The sequence below is a fragment of the Engystomops pustulosus genome, chromosome 5 (assembly GCF_040894005.1).
Source record: "Engystomops pustulosus chromosome 5, aEngPut4.maternal, whole genome shotgun sequence".
Classification (NCBI taxonomy): domain Eukaryota; kingdom Metazoa; phylum Chordata; class Amphibia; order Anura; family Leptodactylidae; genus Engystomops; species Engystomops pustulosus.
The window spans coordinates 123,746,126-123,768,519 of record NC_092415.1 but is presented as its reverse complement, the minus strand read 5'-3'; the positions used below and the strand labels follow the sequence as shown (position 1 = coordinate 123,768,519).

At 42.3% G+C, this 22,394-nt stretch overlaps 1 protein-coding gene across 16 annotated transcripts in view; it reads left to right on the top strand.

Annotated features, from left to right (window-relative positions):
* LOC140133169 (poly(rC)-binding protein 3-like) overlaps positions 1-22,394 on the top strand; it is a 778,519-nt gene that overhangs the window by 480,153 nt on the left and 275,972 nt on the right. For 14 of the 16 annotated variants that reach the window (XR_011855824.1, XR_011855826.1, XM_072152955.1 and 11 more), the window contains 4 exons: positions 2,212-2,358; positions 4,439-4,480; positions 4,888-4,963; positions 5,600-5,652. Coding sequence is in view for 14 of the 16 variants with exons in the window: in XM_072152955.1 (XP_072009056.1) it covers positions 2,212-2,358; positions 4,439-4,480; positions 4,888-4,963; positions 5,600-5,652 (318 nt within the window). In the remaining 2 variants the exon portion in view is untranslated. The remainder of the gene's footprint in view (positions 1-2,211; positions 2,359-4,438; positions 4,481-4,887; positions 4,964-5,599; positions 5,653-22,394) is intronic. The other 2 variants (XM_072152945.1, XM_072152951.1) reach the window with 2 other exon arrangements.

Sequence of the window (22,394 nt, the reverse complement as noted above, 5' to 3'; positions counted from 1 at the left end):
TACTGCCCTATGTTCCCCCACCATAAGTGAATTCATTTGCACCTCTTTTGGGAGAGCCTGATTGCATACAGCTAATTGGACACCCTGGAACATGAACTCAAAAACCTTTGTGCCCACCATTCTGTGCTTTATGGTCTATTCCAAAGCATACCACTGAGGCTATGCAGGCAGCCTGGTGCTTTAAAAACTGTTATAAGCCCTTACCGACATAGTATGTCATGCGTCAGCTCCCTCTCTATGGAGGGGGTTATGGGCTGAGTACCATCCATACAAGTCAGTGTTTGCTGCATATTGCAGCAAACACCCACTGGTAACACCTGTGGTCGGTGCTGGCAACACTTTTGTGTGTTAATCATGTAATCACACCAAACCCAAAGTATAAAGTAAACATGTAATTTGGGGGGCACAGTGAAAGCAGTAAAAATCAAAGCCCACAAGAAAATGGTACAAATCTGTTTTTTCACCATTTTCAATGGATTTTTTTTCCGCTTCCCAGTACGTGGCATAGAATATTAAATACTATCACTATGAAGAGAAATTTGTTAATGTGAAAACAAGCCATTTACAGCTTTTTGCATGGAAAAATAAAAAAGTTATAGATTTTTGAAGGTGGGGAGTAAAAATTTGTTTCACTCTGCGGTCCCTGACAGGCAGAAGTAATCAATCGCTGAACCATCCCCCAGCTGCTGTGCTGAGTCATCAATCTCAGGTTGATTAGTCCTGTCTAGACAGTTCAGGAAGCTCTTTGTAACGTGTTCATGAACAGCAGCAAGCATGAAACGCAGCTTTCCCAAGGTCCTGAATTTCAGTGAGCAAGCCACAGGGATCAGGTATTCAACAAGATATGTTTCTGTATCAGTGTCTCTACAGCATTCTCAATGTAAGTTTTGTTCACAAAGCATGAAAACAAATGGTAGATTTCCTTTAAGGGGGTAAGTACACTATCAGTTAAGCCAGTAGATGTCTAACTTAGTACAAAGACACTTTCGGGCAGATTTATAAAGTATTCCTAGTTGCCCATGGCAACCAATTACAGCGCAGCTTTAATTTTACCAGTGCTCATGCATATTTTAAAGGGAAGCTGTGATTGGTTGCCATGGGCAACTAGGAGTATTTGGACTTTCAGACAGCTTCATAAATCTGCCCCTTTATCTACCCAAGACTTCCACAAGCTGACTCTCAGGCTACTTGATTCATAGGCCACCTGATAGCCTTATTGGACAGATAGAAATATAGAATTGAATATGCTACTTTAGCATATTAGATTTGCTACTTTAGCATATTAGATTTATTCTATGGGCCATTACAATGAAATTTTTTTTGTTACAAATTTTATTGTTTGCAAATTTAATTAGGGAAAAATCACTTGTATTTTTTTGCCATGTTCTTGAAGGCATAACATTTTTATTTGTCTTTGAAACTTTGTTTTTAATGGAACAAGTTGTACTGTTTTGGTACCACTGCTTTTTACTTATTTGCATTACATGTTGCTGTAATTTTGAAATTGGCATTTGGTATATTTTAATTACAGACTTAATAAAAAAGTCTATCTGCATTATTTATATCAGTCTGTTGATTAGGTTAATTTCTTGATATAGAAGTAGGAGACAAAACTACCGGTATATAAAATTTATTGAAAAAATAAGAAATATGATTATTGACCACAATAATTATCACTGTTCGGCTACATTCACACGGACGTATGAAAACGTCCGTATCCGTACCGTTTTTTACGGGTTACATACGGCCACATTCATTTCAATGGACAATATGTCCAACCATTTATATTGCCGTTTTTGACACTGTAGCGTACCGTACTGTACACTAGCCGTATAAAAATATAGAGCATGTCCTATTTTCTCCCGTATTTCAGTTCTGTTTGCTCTAGAAGTCTATGGGGACGTATAAAATACGGGTTACATACGTGCTGCATACGGATGAAAAACGTCATGTGTATACGGGCTCATACGGCCCGTAAATACGGGACTGGAGAAATCACACGGTCGTGTGAATGTAGCCTTAATAGAAATGTGAAAACAGATTTATCAAGAGTATTTTCCCTTAACATGAAGTAGCACACATACAAATGTCACCTCTAAAATGTGGGTTTTTTTTTTTTAACAAAACCTCCACCCTTTTTTGTACTTTGTTTCAAGTATTCTTATTATGTTGTTTGTGCTGAATGACATCTGTTTGTTTTCAAATTTTCAGTCACCACCCAAAGGTGCCACTATCCCTTATCGCCCAAAGCTTGCCTCTGGACCGATTATTTTTGCTGGAGGCCAGGTAAGAGGAAAGGAAACTATTTTGGCCTCAGCTGGAAATCACAACGTCCTGGCCCAGCCTCAACCAGCACCTGTTAGTTTACTCTCTTTTTCTTGGTATAGTATAAGAGTAAATGTTGTTTGAGACATTGCTTGCATAAGTAGATTTGTCATTTCTTCATAAGTAGATTTGTCATTCATGCTATATCAGTTATCACTTCCTTAATTACCATGCTTACAGATTTTATGAATGTATAGTCTCACCCATTTTCTTTTTTTAAGTTGCAAATTAATTTATTAATTGAGTGGCCTCCTCCCTCTCATAAATGTTTTATATATTACAAATCTGACTGTAGAGCAGTGGGTTCTCAATCTGTGTTTCACGACCCCTTTAGGGTCAAAAGCACCCTTTCCAAAGTGATCACCTAAGAACATCGGAAATATGTGTTTTACGATGGTCTTAGGAACCAGGGCAGGTCAGGTCAGGTCATGGTGCCAGCTACCCATTTCATGGGTGGCAGCAGAGCACAGGATCTTAAAGGGGTATTCCCACGAAGACAAGTTTCTAAAATGTACTCAGGATAACAAAATAGCACTTTCTCTAATTCACTGCAACAATAATACAGCATTTCACAGATATAAGTCGAACCTGTCTCTTTGAGTCCTGCTGTACACAATTTCAGTTAACCCTAGACACAACCCTGTAACTTCTGGGTTGGGTGGCCACCATCTTGGATTTCTGTGTGACTCTGTCCTCCATTTCTGTGTCTTTCTGCTCTGAGCCCGTAGCCCCGCCCCTTGCAGTCTAGCACAGAGTTCAGAAACACTCACTGATTCACTTCCTGCCAGCAAACACATTGAGAGCAGAAAGAAGCTGCAAGGTACAAACTACAAGCAGATAGGTGATCTGGGGGGAATAGAGAGGCAGGCACATCTCTGTGAGAACAGAGATGTGCAACACCACTGCCAATGCATAAGCAGGCTAGTAGTTGCGAACAATGCCCTCTCCAGGTTAGGAGCAGACAGGTGGAGTCGCGAATCCTCTATTAAGGTTCTAGAACCTGGATATTACAAAAAAGCAGCTGTAGATCCTGCCTGAACAGGTAATAGTTAAGAGGATGTAAGTTATTGACCAATTGTTATATTCTTGCACACACCACCTGCTGGAGACCTGCCAGGCTGTTGGACAGCCCTCCGGTCTCCATACCAAGCACCGTGACATCAGCATGCCTAGGCCACATCCACCATCCACTCCGCTATTCTGGGCCCTGGCTGCCTAAAGGTCCCAAGAAAAGGCTAGGACCCGATGGTGGATGTTGCAGATGTAGCAGGGCTGGCAGTATAAAAGTCTGTCATCCTCAGTCTGTCATGCCTAATAATGTAATAAGCATCTCATGCATTTCATCATCATCTGTCTCATCTCTCTTTCATCTGGCTTCTGACATTGTACTAACACACTAACACATAGAAAGTGCATATACACCTGTACCCTGATAATCTAACCACACTGTCACCCCACAGAACTAGAGGGATCGCAATGTGACACCCTAGAATCTTGTAAAATTGTAAATTAAGGGGTTGAAATGATTTTTATTGTGTAAACATCCCTAGGGGATTGAGATTTGAGAATTTCATTTTGTGAGGAAACCCCTTTAAACCCCCCCATGCTCTGTTGATCTCTATCTATCTCACAAACCATTAGTGTGGGGTTTATATGAGAGTATATGTGGCGCAAACACTGTTATTAACTGGGGGAAAGAACTATGACTCCTGCCAACTGTGGGCATTACTATTCCTACTGGCTACTGGGGGCAGGCACCGTGACTACTGGCTACTGGGGGATTGTTGTGACTTCTGACTACTTGGGGCATCACTATCACTACTGGCTACTGGGGGCATCAGTATGGCTTCTGGCTACTAGGACTATAACTGTGGCAGCTGGGGAAATTCATCTGACTGCTGCTTGCTGGGGCATCACTGTGACTACTGGCTAATGAGAGCAGGAGATCTGTTTGCTATGTTTGCACAAATTGCTGGTTGACGTAGTACATATATCTGACATTATCAAGTAATTAACACATTTAATTACAAATTTTTCAGTTGTTTTTACAGTTTGTATTCCTTTTACAGTTACAAAAATAAATTACTATCTATTTACTTTTTACCTTTTGTAGGCATTTGCAATTCAGGGGCAGTATGCTATTCCACATCCAGACGTGAGTCTACAGCATGTCAATAATATCACAATTAACCTATTAATTTGTACTGGGTAGCATATACTTTCTGCATAAAATACTTTACTTTGATTTTATTTAAAACAGCGGTTTTAATAATATTTAACTGAATTGTGTAACATTTAAAGAAATTCTGTTTGCCCAGATGTAAAGTTAAATATCTATTTCTGGAATTTTTTTTTCGTTTTGCATGGATCTAGAAGTAGAATCTATGTGTTTATTTAACAATAAATATATGTCTAATTGTTGATTTACCATTATAATATTAGAAGTAAATGATTGCTTCTGTTTCATAATGAATGTTTATTTTTATGTAAGTAGATGTTTTTCTGTATTCTGACATAATTATGTTCAATTGGTTAGTTCTAATTTCCCATCCTACCCCGCAGTTGACCAAGCTTCACCAGTTGGCTATGCAGTATACCCCTTTTACTCCCCTTGGGCAGACCACCCCTGGTTTCCCTGGTACGTACCTATGATCCCCTAAGAATGTCTTTCTTCTGAAAACCTTTGTTTACCAAGGTCATTACATAATTTTTCATAAAAATGCATTCAATGACCAAATCCTATTTACTTCTCAAAATGCATCTTCTTGTGTTTTTGTTCTTCATTTCACACCTCTGACTGTGCTTCCCTATTTTCTACCATAAGCATACCTTTTGCATAGTTAAAGAAGACTGCTCAGCTCTTTGACATCTCTGTTTGCATTCCCTGTAATATTAAAACTAAGACAGACACATCAGGATAGGTGACATATCCTGTTTAAATGTAATGTATATGTACATTTCTGCAAATAATTACTTTTACTAAACAATGGTGTTTGCTTGAGGGATAATGTTTTGATAAATAATTCACTAACATGATTTTGAAAGATATCTGCTCTATTTCAGATAAAAAACACAAAAGTTCTGTTAATTGGTTAACATATCTTTATATAAAATATCTCTATACGATAAAGTAAGTGTACTTATTTGATCAGAATTCCATGTTGCTGTTAGTTCCATACTTCACTTTGCTGCTATTTGACTGTTTCCTTTTCCTTGTATTTTAAAGGGTTGAATTCATCCATGATATTTTTACCAGTTTTTCTCATTTTTACAGGACTAGATTCTGTAACCTCAACCAGCTCTCATGAACTTACTATTCCAAATGATGTAAGTGTAATCTATAAAAATGCAATAAAAATATATGTTGTATCTATTGTAAAACCTGTAAGACCTTGTTGATGAAAGTATATTTCCTAAAAGCATAATTGGGTAACTCAGACAATGGTCCACATTTTTTTAAGCCTTTGCACCAGTTTTCTGCTGACTTTGAACTAGAAAGAGTGTGCAAACTGCTTGCACAGGTATTTAAGAAGTGTCCACAATACTTTTGTGTCACTTGCAACAACTATTTCTGCACGTAAAGAGGCGTTCTGGTGCAGAGACAGACTGTGCAACGCTTTGAAGAGCCCCTGAAGTAACAGTACAATAGAAACCCCCAAATATGTCACCATTTTGGAAACTAGACCCCTCAAAGAATTCATCTGGGGTTGTAGTGAGAATTTTAACCCCCAACATGTCGGTCAAAATTGAATGAAAAGTAAATGGTGCATAGTAAAAATTGCTTTTTTATCGCAAAAATGTCATTTTAGTGCCTAATATATTGTGCCCAACCCATGGAAATTTAGACAAACACCCCAAAAATCATTCTGCGGGTTGTTCCGAGTACGGCAATATCACCCATGTGTGGCAATAGTCTCCAGGCTGGGGACAAGGCAGGGCTGAGAAGGGACAAGCAAAATTCAGCTTTTGGAGCACCTTTTCAATAGACTGATGTTGGGGTGCCCCTGAGGTACCAGTGCAATAGGAACCCCCGAGTAGTGATCCCATTTTTGGAAAGGGCACACCTCAAGGAGTTGATATAGGGTTGTATGAGCATTTTAACCCCTGAAATGCTGGCCCAAATGTAATACAAAGTGAATGGGTCAGTGTAAGAATTGCATTGTTTTCTCAAATGTGCTATTGTAGTGACAAATGAAATCAGCCTAACTCATGCCACTGTGGATAAACACCCCAAAAAATTATTCTGCAGGTTATTACGGGTATGGCAATATCCCATATGTGGCAATAGGCTACAAGGTGGAGACACGGCAGAGCTCGGAATAGAATGGTATTTGGAGCACAGAGATTTACATTTTTTTTTACATCATAAAACAATTGTAGATGCCCTTAGGGACGAGTACAGTAGAAATCCCTAAAACTGACCCTATTTTGAAACTACACCCCTCCATGAATAAATCTAGGAACATTTTAACCCCACAGGTAGACCCCAAGGATGATGCATAATGGATAGAGCATAGTACAAAATATCCATTATGTCATCTTGTGCCCAGCTCCTGCCACGGGAGACAAACACCCCAAAGATCATGATGCGGGTTCTCCCGGGTACGGCAATACCCCATATGTGGCAATAATCTACAGGCTGGGCACACGGCAGAGCTCAGCAGGGAAGATGCGGCATGATGTATAAGCTGTGTGAGCTGTGTGCATCAGGGTACAATTATAAATCCAGGGACGTTTGATATATCCCAAAACACTTCTTCATACATAACCCTGGTTTGGCGGGGCATGTGTCACACTGGTATATGGATTCCCTCCTTATGCCCCTTTTGGAGAAAACCCTGCACCTTTTTTGATTCCTTCCTTGCTGGCTGTTTGGGGAACTTCTCCTGGAAAGTGCTGCCCTGGTACAATCCGTGATGTGGCCTCGCTTCCAGACAAACTATCATTCCCCCTTCCTAGTCTCTAAAAATCAACTTCTTGACTACCACCTCTTGAAATTCCAGGAAAGTTCCCTTTGGCCGGCACATCGATGCAGCACGTAAGCATTATACAGTGCTATCTCTGCATGATGTGTACGGCCAGCTTTTTGTACCCTTCCACCCCTCCCATGTACTTATTGTAATCCAAAATACAGTCTGGCTTGGGGGCTTCTGCACTGGTACCTCGTACATGGGCAGGGGTGGTGGTGTGCCCATGTATTGTTGTTAGTACAAGGATGTCCCTCTTGTCCTTGTACCTAACACACAATACTGAGTCGCTGCTTAGTGCTCGGCTCTCGTGCCTCCTGAGCTTTTCTAGCAGCACTTAGGGAGACCTCTCTGATTTTTCCTAACAGTGCCGTCTAATATGGGTCGGACCTTATACAACCTATTATAACTCGGGTCATCTCTGGGTGGGCACTGAGAATTGTCAGCAAAATGCAGAAACCTATGGATGGTTTCAAACTGCATCCTATTCATTGCCATGCGGAACATCGGGTGTGGTACAGAATGTCTGTGCTCCAATAGTCCCTGATAGCAGGCTTTTTGACGAGTCCCATAAGAAGTACTATGCCCCAATACTTCTCCATCTCTGCTGCACTAACAGGGGTCCACCTGTGGGGTTGCGCATAAAAAGAAGTGGGGTTTTGGGCAATGTATTGTGCAGCGTGGAGGTGGTCTGGGACACCATCAGACCAATTAGGTACTCACTAAAAAACTTAAAAAAGTCCACTGGCCCGAGCCCTGCCGTGTCTCTGCGTATCCCAGGACTGGCCGTAAAATCAGGGACCTGAGTGGCATAGTTACTGGGGGTCACCCATGTGGGGTCAGAAGTCCTGGGCACTCCAGCAGAAGTCCCGGGCACTCCGGCACTACTATGTAAGCGCCTTCTTGGGGGTTCCTCAGAGTCGCTTTGTGAGGACGAGGTAGACAAATAAAACAGACACTCGTCCCCACTAGCAGACTCCATATCGGAAGCCATATAGTTATAGACCTCCAAATCCGTGTATGTCTTCTGGGACATGATGGGGGGGATAGTATACTAAACGCCTTCTCCACCTCTAAACGCCTTCTCCTCCACTAAACGCCTTCTCCGCCACTAAACGCCTTCTCCACCACTAAACGCCTTCTCCTCCACTAAACTCCTTCTCCTCCACTAAACTCCTTCTCCTCCACTAAACTCCTTCTCCTCCACTAAACGCATTCTCCTCCACCACTAAACGCCTTCTCCACCAATAAACGCCTTCACACGATTCGCACTTAAAAGTGCGGTTTGGGGGGAAAGGGAATACAGATAATGTGGGGGATAGTACAGGGAAGAGGGATGGATGGATGAGGGGATGGAGGATGGGTGTAATCATTTTTGCACACTCTCAGATCCTAAGACACTCTTCTCTCCAACACTACCAAATGCAGAATGGCAGTGTTGGAGAGCGTGGAGGGTCTTGGATCTGCCCCCCACAGTCACTGATCGATGCGATTGGCCAGTCTGTACAGGCGGGCCAAACGCAGCTTGATCGACATCAGAAGACCAATGAGATCGGTCCTGTGATGTCAGAGGCGCACGTCCCCTCACAATCCCGGCATGCTCCGAGGTATGTCATCCGTCTCGCGACGGGATGACGTCATTTAACCCCGGAGCCCCCAGCCTGCAGCCTCCGATCGCTGCAATTGGCCGTCTGTACAGACGGGCCAATTGCAGCGATTGTCATCACAGGACAAACATGTCAGGCCCTGTGATGTCAGAGGGGGGATGTCAGTGTCGGCGGTTGGTCATCCTTTCTAACTGTGCTAACTGAGTTGCGGATATATCCGCCGCGGAGCGGCAAGGGGTTAAAGACACAATTCTTAAATATACTCAGGATAACAAAAAAACACATTCTCTAATTCACTGTTTTCAACATTAATGAAGCATTTCACAAATATAATTCCAACCTATCTGTCAGTCCTGGTGTATATAATTTTGGGTGCCCCAGGATCCAATCGTAAATCTTCTATGGTTGGGCAGGTTTTCTCATGAATAGCTTCTCTTGTCTATATACTGCATCCAGACCCTTCTCCTCTCATTAGAAGACCAGCTCAGACACAGACACTTTCTGCTGGCAAGCAGCCTACAAGCTACAGATAAGATATGGTCTTTATCCAGGGGAGGGAGGCATATAGCAGAGCTGACTGTATGTGTGCTATAGCTGAGATGTAACAGAGCTGAAGAGTGTCATTGTGTGTTATAGCCATCTCCTGTATCTCTGATCGGTCTCATTTCTTTTTTTTATGTATCCGATAGTATTAGAATGTTCAAAAGCTATATAAAAGTGTAGATAAACCTGGCACCCTTACAATCTAAGCACATTGTTAGCACACAGCATCTCATAGTTTAGAGGATTCATGAAGTGCCGACTTATAGAGTCCCTGCCCACACTCTGCAACTCTGGTCATTGTACCCACCGGGAATTCTACTGGTGGCCCCTTCCTCTCTACTCTCTCCCCCGGCTTTCTACAACTGTCCTTAAATAGGACACCACAATATTAATTAACAGACAGCACAGCGCTGCTGCTTCTGGGTCTGTAGGTTACGCTCCACTACACAGGTCACACAATTGACGTCATTGCGCGACCTGTGTGGAGTTGAGGAGTGTCGGCACGCAGTACATGCTGTGCTGTGGTGAGCGAACCCACCTGCCAACTCAACATGGGAACTGCAGAGACAGGAGAGAGGAACAGAATGGAGACTGGAGCCGTGGAGACTGGAGCCACCGAGACAGGCCCTGCGGCGACGGGAGCAGCAGGGTAAAGTTTTTCATAATATAAATTATTGTGCAGCAGTGATCTGTCTCTGAGAAACTTTTATTGTATCATAGTATCATCATCATAGTATATAAGGCTGGAAAAAGACGCAAGTCCATCAAGTCCAACCTTTAAGAATTAAATAAATGTTTTATCCTCATAACCCGTGATATTTCTGCTCTCCAGAAAGGCATCCAGGCCTCTCTTGAACATGTACATAGAGTCCGCCATAACAACCTCCTGCGGCAGAGAGTTCCATAGTCTCACTGCTCTTACAGTAAAGAACCTTTGTCTATGTTGATGTAAAATCACCTCTCCTCTAAGCGTAGAAGATGCCCCCTTGTCCTGGTCACAGGCCTAGGTATAAAAAGATCTTTGGAGAGATACTTGTACCCTCCGTTCAGGTATTTGTACATTGTAATGAGGTCTCCCCTCAGTCGTCTTTTTTCTAAACTGAATAATCCCAAATTTTGTAATCTGTCATTGTATTCTAATCCCCCCATTCCCCTAATAATCCTGGTGGCTCTCCTCTGCACCCGTTCCAGCTCTACTATATCCTTTTTATACACTGGTGCCCAAAACTGTACCTGGGAGGGGGCACTGCTGGGGCAGGTAAGGGGCTCTCTATTTATAATTAAAACTACATTAGATTATTATTAGGAGGGCTGGGGTACTAATTATTCAAATACTAATTAAAGGGGGCACTTTATTGTTATTGTGGGATACTATCTATTATTAGGTTTGCACCAGATATTTTGTTATTAGCCCCTTAATTCCCAGGCCCTTTTTAGTTTTTGCATTTTCATCTGTGACCCCCCCACCTTCAAAAACTCATAACTTTTTCATTTTTCCGTGTACAGAGCTGTGTATGGGCTTGTTTTCTGCATAACAAATTGCATTCATAGTGACGTATTTAATATTCCATGTTGTGTACTGGGAAGCAGGAAAAAAATCACAAATGCAGCAAAATTGGGGAAAAATTTCTGACATTATCCACTGAGCTTGATTTCTACAAATTTCACTGTGCACCCCAAATGACACGTTAAATTTATTCTTTGGGTCAGTAAGATCACGGGGATGTTACATTTTATATATTTTATTGTCTGTTAATACATTTAAAAAATTAAAACCTTCTGTGCAAAAAAAATTCTCTGTTTCGCTATATTCTGGCCCTAATAAGCTTTTCATACTTCGATGTACTGAACTGTGTAAGATGTTCATTTTTGCGGGATGAGCTGATGTATTCTTTGCTACCATTTTGTGGAATTTTGATCACTTGTTGGTGAAAAAGTGCCATTTTCAACATTTGGGCACGGTTTTGCATTATTGGGTTCAATGCTGAGAATAACATTATTATATTCCTGATCGTCCTTAAGGCAGCACAAGAACAATGAGATTATGATCCCTGAATCTAATCACATAGAGACAGGTTAGCACAGCAATGAACAATCACCATGGGGTGGAGCTAACCCCACCCATATAAGCTCCCTAGGTGCATGGGTACCTTGTATTTTATTTTCTCTAGGTCTCCCAAGAGACAAGACGTAAGACGCAGTAAGGGTTCCGAGCCCTAACACTCGGATTGTATACGCTGTGCAGTAGCGTCCCTCGCTCCGAAGGTGTGCTCCTCCTGGGCAACGGAGGGACACACGGGTTAATAACCCCCTAATCTCCCTTAACTGGCTGCGGTGGTCGCACGCCGTGGGAGTTCTGATAACTCCAGGGACCTCGGCATCTCAGGCGCCAGGCTGGATGGTATTCCTGGCAAACCGGAAGTGACGTCATGCAGCCCAGCGTGACTTCTGGTTCGGCAGGTACATACATCTCCCCTTGTGTTCCCCTGCAGACAATGCAGAAAGGTTCCGGACCGGCGTTTCTACACGCTCAGCATGACCGGAAGCAAGGGGAGGAGCTGTAAGTTTAAAAACTCACCCGAGCCTAGTCTCAGGTTGCACTCTGCCATCATCCCGGACCCCTCTGCTGCTGTGGTTAGTACATGGTGAGGGGCTATGCACCTTTATTGTATGTATGTGCATAATGATCTTTGTTGTACTGCCTTTGTTTTCTTGTTAGATGTCAGCCTCTAACTCATCATAGACTCTGCTCTAACTGCCAACAACCCCTGTCAGATGACATGGATGGTGATCGATGCTAAAAAAAAAAAAAATGACATTCCGGAGCCGGCAGGCTTTCCGGATGAGATGTGCATCTAATTGTGCAAAGTTTGGGCGCCAGCGGTCTGGCAGGTATGTACAACACTTACTTGTGTCTTCCCCTGTTACAGATCTACTACAGGGCGGTCCCAGATCTCTGACTTGTCCGAAGGTAATGGAGAAATGAGTTCAGGTGCTGCTCTCTGTCTCTAGTCTGACCCCCTGTTAACTGGGTTAGCATTATCTATGAGGGTTTAGTCGCTCCAATCTCTTCATGATGGCTCCAGAAGTGATCGTGTGATGCTCACAAGGGTGGAAGAGATATACTGGAAGTTGTGGTAGGTGTAATGAATGTACACCTCTGAACCTGATATGACTGTATGACAGGATATACATCTGCCCATCACAGTAATCTATTTATATTTTCTGATGAAATCAGTGATATGCATGGAATCTACACTCTGAGATTCAGTGGCAGGTGGAGTAACTTGCAAGGACTTAATGACTCAGCTGCGCTGTGATTATTGGTAAACTGCATCCCCTGCTCTTAGGAGCCTGCATCCCCTGCTGGGATTTAGGGGTTAATATCTGCCCTAGTTTAGGTGCAGGAGTATAAGGGGTTCTTTCACTACTAATAACTATATAGTAGTCTACTCCAGTATTTTCTCTCATGCTATTATTCACATATCCGGACTGAGTTATGCAGTCGCTGCCATAAGGTGCATGTGAACGCTGCTGAGCGCATGTGTCTGCTGCTTTGAGTAACACTGCTGAGCGCATGTGTTCTGCTGCTTTGAGTAACGCTGCTGAGCGCATGTGTCTGCTGCTCTGAGTAACGGTGCTGTTGCTTCTTGCTCGGGTTTGTGCTGAGCTCTGAACCACCGATCCATATGTTATGGCTTTGGTGCTCATAAGGTATTATACACTATAAGAGATGTGTGAAGCGCATGGATGGGTATCCTAGTTGCTTCTTTTGATCTGGTTATTATCCACTTTACCTCTGTGGTCATACCGTTTGCCCTATTTGTTAATCAAATAACCGGCTGTATAGTGGTGTCACCCTTCTAGGGATTATTTTTGTACATCCATTAGCATGGGGTCTTCTCAGGAAGGGGCTTACTTCCTGTGTACAGTGAAGTGTATGAACTACACTACGTATAGTAGTGTATGATCCATATACTATGAATCAGCACAGCCACTAACACTAACAAGTATAAACAACAAGAAGTTCCTTGTTCAAACCTCATATTATTCTATGCATAATAATGTATAGTATAGACATTCAAGTGTTGGAGCATTTAACCCATGACCTATTTTCTGTTCCTCGGTATAGTACATACCACCTACCATCTGTAAGGTGCAACATACTGTATAGCATGTGCGACTGGCACATGGTAACTCTAGAAAAGACCTAAAATTCTTTTTTTCTTTAGGAGTTTTAGTCTAAACCAAAATTCTTATCTACTCCTAAGTATTTGAATATAAAGATATGCCTGTGTGTTGTGGACATGGGTAACTTTGTCCCCAGTGTAATAAGCCACTTGCCTGTGAACTGCTAATAACTCTGCCTTCTCTATCCTCAGGCGTGTTATCTAAGTATGTGAATGTTACTGCCATCCCTCAGGTATGATCAGCAGATATTATCCGCTTATATATACTGTACATTACTCAGGTATGGAGAGCGACTACCTACAGATCCTACATACTGTAATCTGTATCCACAGGGTAACCTCTGGCCTTAGCCACATTAGGCAGGACACGTGACATGTTTTACTATGTGATGGATATCTATTCATGTTATCACCTCTGTTTTTCAGGTGTGAGGAGTAATGACATCTGCTGTCTATCTGGGCTCACAGCATATATACTGTGCGGAGCTCTGATAACCTATGTATATATACACTCACCGGCCGCTTTATTAGGTACACCTGTCCAACTGCTCGTTAACACTTAATTTCTAATCAGCCAATCACATGGCGGCAACTCAGTGCATTTAGGCATGTAGACATGGTCAAGACAATCTCCTGCAGTTCAAACTGAGCATCAGTATGGAGAAGAAAGGTGATTTGAGTGCCTTTGAACGTGGCATGGTTGTTGGTGCCAGAAGGGCTGGTCTGAGTATTTCAGAAACTGCTGATCTACTGGGATTTTCACGCACAACCATCTCTAGGGTTTACAGAGAATGGTCCGAAAAAGAAAAAACATCCAGTGAGTGGTAGTTCTGTGGGCGGAAATGCCTTGTTGATGCCAGAGGTCAGAGGAGAATGGGCAGTCTGGTGGTGGTGTCATGGTGTGGGGAATATTTTCTTGGCACTCTTTGGGCCCCTTGGTACCAATTGAGCATTGTTGCAATGCCACAGCCTACCTGAGTATTGTTGCTGACCATGTCCATCCCTTTATGACCACAATGTACCCAAGATCTGATGGCTACTTTCAGCAGGATAATGCACCATGTCATAAAGCTGGAATCATCTCAGACTGGTTTCTTGAACATGACAATGAGTTCACAATACTCAAATGGCCTCCACAGTCACCAGATCTCAATCCAATAGAGCATCTTTGGGATGTGGTGGAACGGGAGATTCGCATCATGGATGTGCAGCCGACAAATCTGCGGCAACTGTGTGATGCCATCATGTCAATATGGACCAAAATCTCTGAGGAATGCTTCCAGCACTTTGTTGAATCTATGCCATGAAGAATTGAGGCAGTTCTGAAGGCAAAAGGGGGTCCAACCCTTTACTAGCATGGTGTACCTAATAAAGTGGCCGGTGAGTGTGTAAATATATATGTAGGTATAATGTATAGAGCAGATCGAAGATGAGGAGCAGGTAACCAGAGGTACCTCTATACCAGTGGTGGCGAAACTATGGCACGGGTGCCAGAGGTGGCACTCGTAGCCCTCTCTGTTGGCACCCAGGCCATCACCCAGCACAAAGGTCACCGCTCAGGACTCAAGACATCCTCCTGCAGTCACAATGCAGGAGGAGCAAGGAGTTCTGGACAGAGCTGGATTATCATTGTAGCCCCTTCTCTGGACCTGTGATTCATCCTGTGAAGGGGACCTTAGAGAGAAACTACAATAGTAATTCAAATTTCTCCTTCTTTCTACTGTATTGGTGTCCTCAGGACGCCAATTTGTTTGAAACCTGCAAGTTACTTTAAATTGGCACTTGGTAAAAAATATGTGGTTTTTGCTTCTAGTTTAGGCACTCCGTCCCTAAAAGGTTTGCCATCACTGCTCTATACTGTATATAACCCCACGGTCTATGCATCCAGGGGTGAAAGGTAAATCTGGTTCATTGGGAACAGATCATAACCAGCTGTCTCTGCGCTCAGATATCAGCCAGCTCCTGTACATCTCCACTTCTAATTGTGGTACTTACATTCACTCTTTAGAGTATAGTCTAGTACAGGCATATGCTCCATACACTACTAATGTTAGTGTCCAGACTCTATACATATTTCCTATGTACACTACCTGTATTATCTGCTATATGATCCGTACACAGCCAGTATTTCTATAGGATGTATACACTGCGAGTGTCTCTTATGTGTCGCCAGTGCTCATGTCCTGGTGAACATGTCATAACTTCTATGTCTATTACTTCCAGATCTTCACCTCCATATAGAAAGATGAGATCACTGGTAAAAAGATTACATGATACATAATTTTCCTTCCGGAATCTTCATTTTTACTCTTGCAGGCTTCCAACATATCAAACCTCTGATTCCATAGGGGGAAATATCACTCGAAGCCAAGGATGAAGCAGGGTAATGCTCACCCTACCCCAACTTGCTCTCTCAAAGAGATCAATTTCACCTAAATTCGAGGATGCTACAACTAGCGGCCTGAAATCTGACAGACAAAACCTAACAGGTTTAGGTCTATAATAGTAATAATAATGGTGCTTTGTTTGTGTAGCACGCTTAGGTTATGCAGCGCTGCACGGAGTTTGACACGTCTTTCCTGTCCCTAATGGGATCGCGGGCTGGTCAGCCTGCAGGTGTGTTTTGGAGCGTGGGAGGAGGCCAGAGGTCCCAGAGTAGACAAAAGCAGAAGCGAAGAGAGCTCTGCGGGCGTTGGCTTGGATGGGATTTGTTCTCGGGATCCCATCGCTGAAAGGTGGTAGTCCTAACCACGGGGACACTGTGTCTATCAAAGGAAGGCATAGACACTCTCTTGAAGAAGACTCTTCCAGAAGACCATCTACCATAAAAGTTTATAATAGAGTCTTCAGAATGCAACTACTCCAGACATCTTAGACTCAGTGGGGTTCATTTACTAAGGGCCCGATTAGCGTTTTCCCGACGTGTTACCCGAATATTTCCGATTTGCATCGATTTTCCCTGAATTGCCCCGGGATTTTGGCGTACACGATCGGATTGTGGCGCATTGGTGCCAGCATGCACGCAATGGAAATCGGGGGGCGTGGCCGAACGAAAACCCGACGGATTCGGAAAAACCGTCATTTAAAAAAACTACAGAGCCGTCAACACTAACCTCATCCTCCAGCTCCCTTCTGGGACTTGCCTACGGGTCTAAAACAACTCACAGGCTCACCATTTGAACCTTTGGAGAAGACACCTATCAAATGGTTATCAGTAAAGATTCTTTTACTAATGGCTACTTCTTCTGCAAGGCGCATCAGCGAGCTACAAGCCTTATCCCATAGGGATCCATACTTACAGGTCTTAGGAGAATGCTTTTTCCTGAGAACCTGAGGATTTCTACCCAAAGTGCCATCTTTTAAAAATATTACACAAGAAATCTGTTGGCCAGTTCTGTTTCCAAATCCCCAAGAGAGGAACAGAGAAAAGGGCATCTGCTGGATGTCAGAAGAGCGATCAAGGGGCAAAAAGCCAACAAAGCTACACTAGCAAGGTGGATTAGATCTGCCATTGAAAAATGTTATCTTCTAGCAAAACTTCCATCTCCCTTGAAGATCAGAGCCCATTCTACCAGGTCAACAGCGACCTCGGGGGCTGATATGGGCCATATTCCTCTGGATGACATTTGCAAAGCTGCAACCTGGTCAAATTCCTCTACATTTATTCGTCACTACAGGTTGGCTTATTAGTGGCAGAGGGGTCTAAATTTGGCAAAAGAGTGTTGCAGTTGGCGTGCTTGATCCACCCTTCATAATGGGTATTGCTGGTACGTCTCATTGTTCTTGTGCTTCCTTAACGACGATCAGGAAAATTTTCTTTCCCTGGAGTCCAAAGGCAGCACAAGGCTCCCTCCCTTCTCAATATGTTTGAAATGATTGCTGTTCAATATTACAAGGTGCCCATGCTCCTAGGAAACTTATATGGGTGGGGTTAGCTCCACCCCATGGTGATTGTTCATTGCTGTGCTAACCTGTCTCTATGTGATTAGATCCAGGGATCATAATCTCATTGTTCTTGTGCTGCCTTTGGACTCCAGGAAAAGAAAATTTTGTGAGTAGATTTTATCAAAATCATTATATTTTGATAGAACAGACATTTTGAGTTGCGAGGAAACTTAACGTGTCTATGATTTTTACAGTATATTTTATATCAGTTCTAGGGAAAGGGGGTGATTTGAACATTTAGCTTTTTTTATATTTTTTTTTCCTATTTTTCATACCCCTGGGTTGACTGATTTATTCTACCATACACTGCAAAACTACAGTTTATGTGGATTTAACACATAATCTATGTATCACTGGCACATTGTAAGAGCTCTTTCACAGTATATATTATGTATTCATGTAGATTGTAGCTATTTTAGCTGATTTTATTATAGTAAATTAAAGGGGGGATGTAAATATCATTATTAATTAAATGCACACATTATTTTTCCTAGGGCACAGTATGGTCAGTTGTGGTGTGAGGGGTGTAAATTATATTATTTAGGAGCTATTTAGGAGTGTTATTCAGGTGAAACAATAGTGTAAGTGACTGTAGTATCTGTAGGATCACAGATGTGCTGCAAGAAGCCAACTACATCTGAGCGTGAATTCTTCATTGACAAGTGATGACGTGGAGAATCTTCTATACCTGATGGAGCAGATCATCACCTGTGAGTAGCTGAATGTAACTTTCTGCTTTACACGAGGTAGCAACAGAAGTCCTGTGGAAAGAATGATAGGGAGGCACGCTACGGCATTCCTGCATATAATATGCTGCCAAGGGGTGCAGCAGCTATGTGAATAAATTACACAGGTCTGCTACATTGGCCTGCTGCAGCCTGACCCCCTTTGTTTTCTTACATATGACTTTGGTCGCTTCTTCTATGTGAAGCGCTCAGGTGTAACGTACACAGGGCTGTCTGTTTTAAATAAAGGCAGGCAACAGCAGACCTGTTTGATGTACAGGGCTATAGATTGCAGCAGTCCTTTGTGTAATGCCATAATTTACACACCACTGCTGCAGTGATGGTGCAGATATTTGTGTTATACATATTGTATTACTATAGTAGTCATATTCTTGTATATAGGGGGCAGTATTATAGCAGTTATGCAAACAAAGAAAAAACAAATTGTGTCAGCTCACCTAGTCTGCAACTCCAAAGTGCGGGGCCGTGCTCGATGGGTTAACCCGGTCCAATCCCGGGGACTAGCGGTAATGGCACACAAAAATCGGAAGGTCCATCAGCATCAGGCAAGGGGTTGGTAAAATCAGGAAAAAATTTTTATTGAAAAAACATCAAAGTTAAAAGTGATCACAGGGAAAAACACAGGTTACGCGTTTCAGACCCCATCCATGGGTCCTTAGTCATACCTCAAAGTTGAAAAATGTGGAGACCAGGTATATAGAGGAAAAGGAAGTACGGGATAAGAAGGTGCTCCACCTCTACACACCAGCTGTCCACAGTGATAGCTAATGAGAGGCTGCAGAATACGCAAAAAAGAGCAGGTATACCAGTTGTTATGCAAAATATAAAATCACCTCAGATGACATATAATACAGCGGAAATATTGCACAGCAGGAGGGGGACAATGGTAGTTCAGGAAAAATTGTCAATGCAAAGAAAACCTGTATCAAGAAATCAAATGCATAATTTGAATGAAAACACAAGGTAGGTGTGAACAGGGATCAAGACAATGCATATGAAAAAGGGTAAAAAAAAAAGGGTAAAAAAATATATAAATGCAAAGGTTTGTGTCAGTAAATGTACAAAAGATCGCTCTTGTAATTTAAACCTAGCAGATGTCTAGTACAGAGAGTTAGAATCCACTTTGTTTCTTTAGTGTGCAATTCTTTAATTCTATTATTATTCCATAATTTTTTCATATGGAAACTAATGACAAAGCTGCAGATATGCAACAAGCAGATTTTTCCAATGACCCTGATCGACTCAGCAAAGTCATGTCTATTTTTTCCAATACGGAGACTTACAACTCTGACTCTTTAACTAAGAATTGAATCAAAGATTTGGAAAAGGCTATGTCCACTCGTCTATGTGTATGGTGGGATCATACCACTTTACAAAATTACCTAGATAAGGAAATGATTCCTCGTGGATTACACATAAGAAAATTTCCCACCACTCCATATGACGAAGAATTCACCCTTCGTTGGAATCAAGCATTAACTGACTGCTCCTTCCAATTGATGACCCTTATCATACAGCAGGAACGTAAAATTTTGGAGGAAACCCAAACTAAAATTAATTTGTTGTCTACTCAAATTAAACAAACTATTACTGCAAGCCAATTTGATGAAACTCTCCAGAAAATCAATTTGCATCTTGAAGCGCAAGAAGCTCATATTATTGAAACTAAAAAATCCAAGTTCACTCGTGACAGCCTGGACTATGCTGAGAACAAGGTATACACCATGGAACATAGGAGCAAGCAAAGTATCGTTCTCATCCACAGACTACGATTCTGACACAAATCCGGACAATGACAATAACAACTCGGCTGTCACTAACATTAATTCCTCATCAAAAAACGGTCCTCCCACAACAACTACAGCCAATCCCCCCAAAGCAGCTGCTCCAAACACTTAAAAAAAAACGAGGAGGGCGGGGAGAAAGCACCGCAGTCACAACTCCTTAATGGAAAGAATGAGCTCCTGGTTGGATAGCCTGCTTCAACCGTTTGTCACCCAACTACCAGGCTACATCAAGGACACAAAATCTATTCTGGCTGTCACCGACAACCTCTCTTGGAGTGAATCGGACTCATGGCTTTCCTGCGATGTCACATCGTTATACACGAGTATTCCTCACCACCTTCCAGCCGAAGCTGTTTCACATCATCTGGAAAATTATAGCTCCTACAGCTCAGAACTTCAACTTTATATTGTACAAGTTCTCATGTTTTTATTGCAGAATAATTTTTTAATTTTTGATGATCATTTTTACTTACAAGTTTCTGGCTGCCCTATGGGTGCACGGTTCTCTCCTTCCTTGGCCAATATATACATGGCAACTTGGGAGGAGAGATACCTGTATAACGTTAATAATCCATTCACTCATTTCATCAAATGGTATGGCAGATATATTGATGACTGCCTCCTGGTTTGGTCTGGTCCCCAGGAGGCAGCCATCGATTTCGTTTCACATATAAACCGCAATTCCCTCAATTTACGTTTTACTTTTGAATTTTGGGGCTCCACTATTTCGTTTCTTGATGTTCATTTGGTTGGAGATACATCGCAAGGGGTTATTCATACCAGCCTATACCGCAAGCCCAATAGTGGCAACACCACGCTCAGGGCAGAGGGCTGTCATCCCCGTCACACAATCCGAAATTTGCCTATTGGTGAATTCATTTGGGCAAAAAGAGCCTCATCTTCCGAAACTGCCTATCAGTCAGAATGCCACACAATGTTCTCACGTCTACATCAAAGAGGATACTCACCGGCAATATGCAATCGGGCCAAACGCATAGTTAATCTTAAGCCACGTTCACATTATCTTGCTGAAAAAGCGCAAAATTCTGTTGCTTCTTATGCCAATCGACCTGTGTTCAATACACAATTTTCTATGCAGTATCCACAGATAACGAACATCATAAAGAAAAATTTACCTATTTTAGAAACTGACACGGTAATAAAAAACATTCTATCTAATGGCATAACTTGTGTCTCGAGGCGAGCTCCTACTTTAGCTTCCTCTTTATCCCCTAATTTTTTCTCCAATAATACCTCTGCCACTACCTGGCTTATGTATAAAGGAAGTTTTTGTTGCGGTGGTTCCCGCTGCAACATTTGCAAATTTATGCACAAATCCTCTTCCTTTTATCCTACAGTTACTAAAAAAGGCTTCAAGCTCACCCGTCACCTGAATTGTGAAAGCACCTTTGTAGTTTACTTGGCTGAATGCACCACCTGCAGATTGCAGTATGTCGGGTGTACTTGCAGAAAGTTAAAGGATCGCATATCCGAGCACATTACGGGAGCCAATCCTAAGACGGTGGCTAGTACCCGCAATATTACAGGCTTGTCAAAACATTTCAGGGATTCCCATTACGGCAATATGGCCAGCCTTAAAATTGCTGCAATAGATCACATTCCTGCCAGCAAAAGAGGTGGAGATAGAATTAAAGAATTGCACACTAAAGAAGCAAAGTGGATTCTAACTCTCTGTACTAGACATCCGCTAGGTTTAAATTACAAGAGCGATCTTTTGTACATTTACTGACACATGCATGGTTTTGACCCCTGTTCACACCTACCTTGTGTTTTCATTCAAATTATGCATTTGATTTCTTGATACAGGTTTTCTTTGCATTGACAATTTTTCCTGAACTGCCATTGTCCCCCTCCTGCTGTGCAATATTTCCGCTGTATTATATGTCATCTGAGGTGATTTTGTATTTTGCATAACAACTGGTATACCTGTTCTTTTTTGCTTATTCTGCAGCCTCTCATTAGCTATCACTGTGGACAGCTGGTGTGTAGAGGTGGAGCACCTTCTGATCACGTGCTTCCTTTTCCTCTATATACCTGGTCTCCACATTTTTCAACTTTGAGGTATGACTAAGGACCCACGGATGGGGTCTGAAATGCGTAACCTGTGTTTTTCCCTGTGATCACTTTTAACTTTGATGTTTTTTCAATAAAAAATTTTTCCTGATTTTACCAACCCCTTGCCTGATGCTGATGGACCTTCCGATTTTTGTGTGCCATTATAGCAGTTATATTCTTGTACATAGGGGGCAGGATTATAGTAATT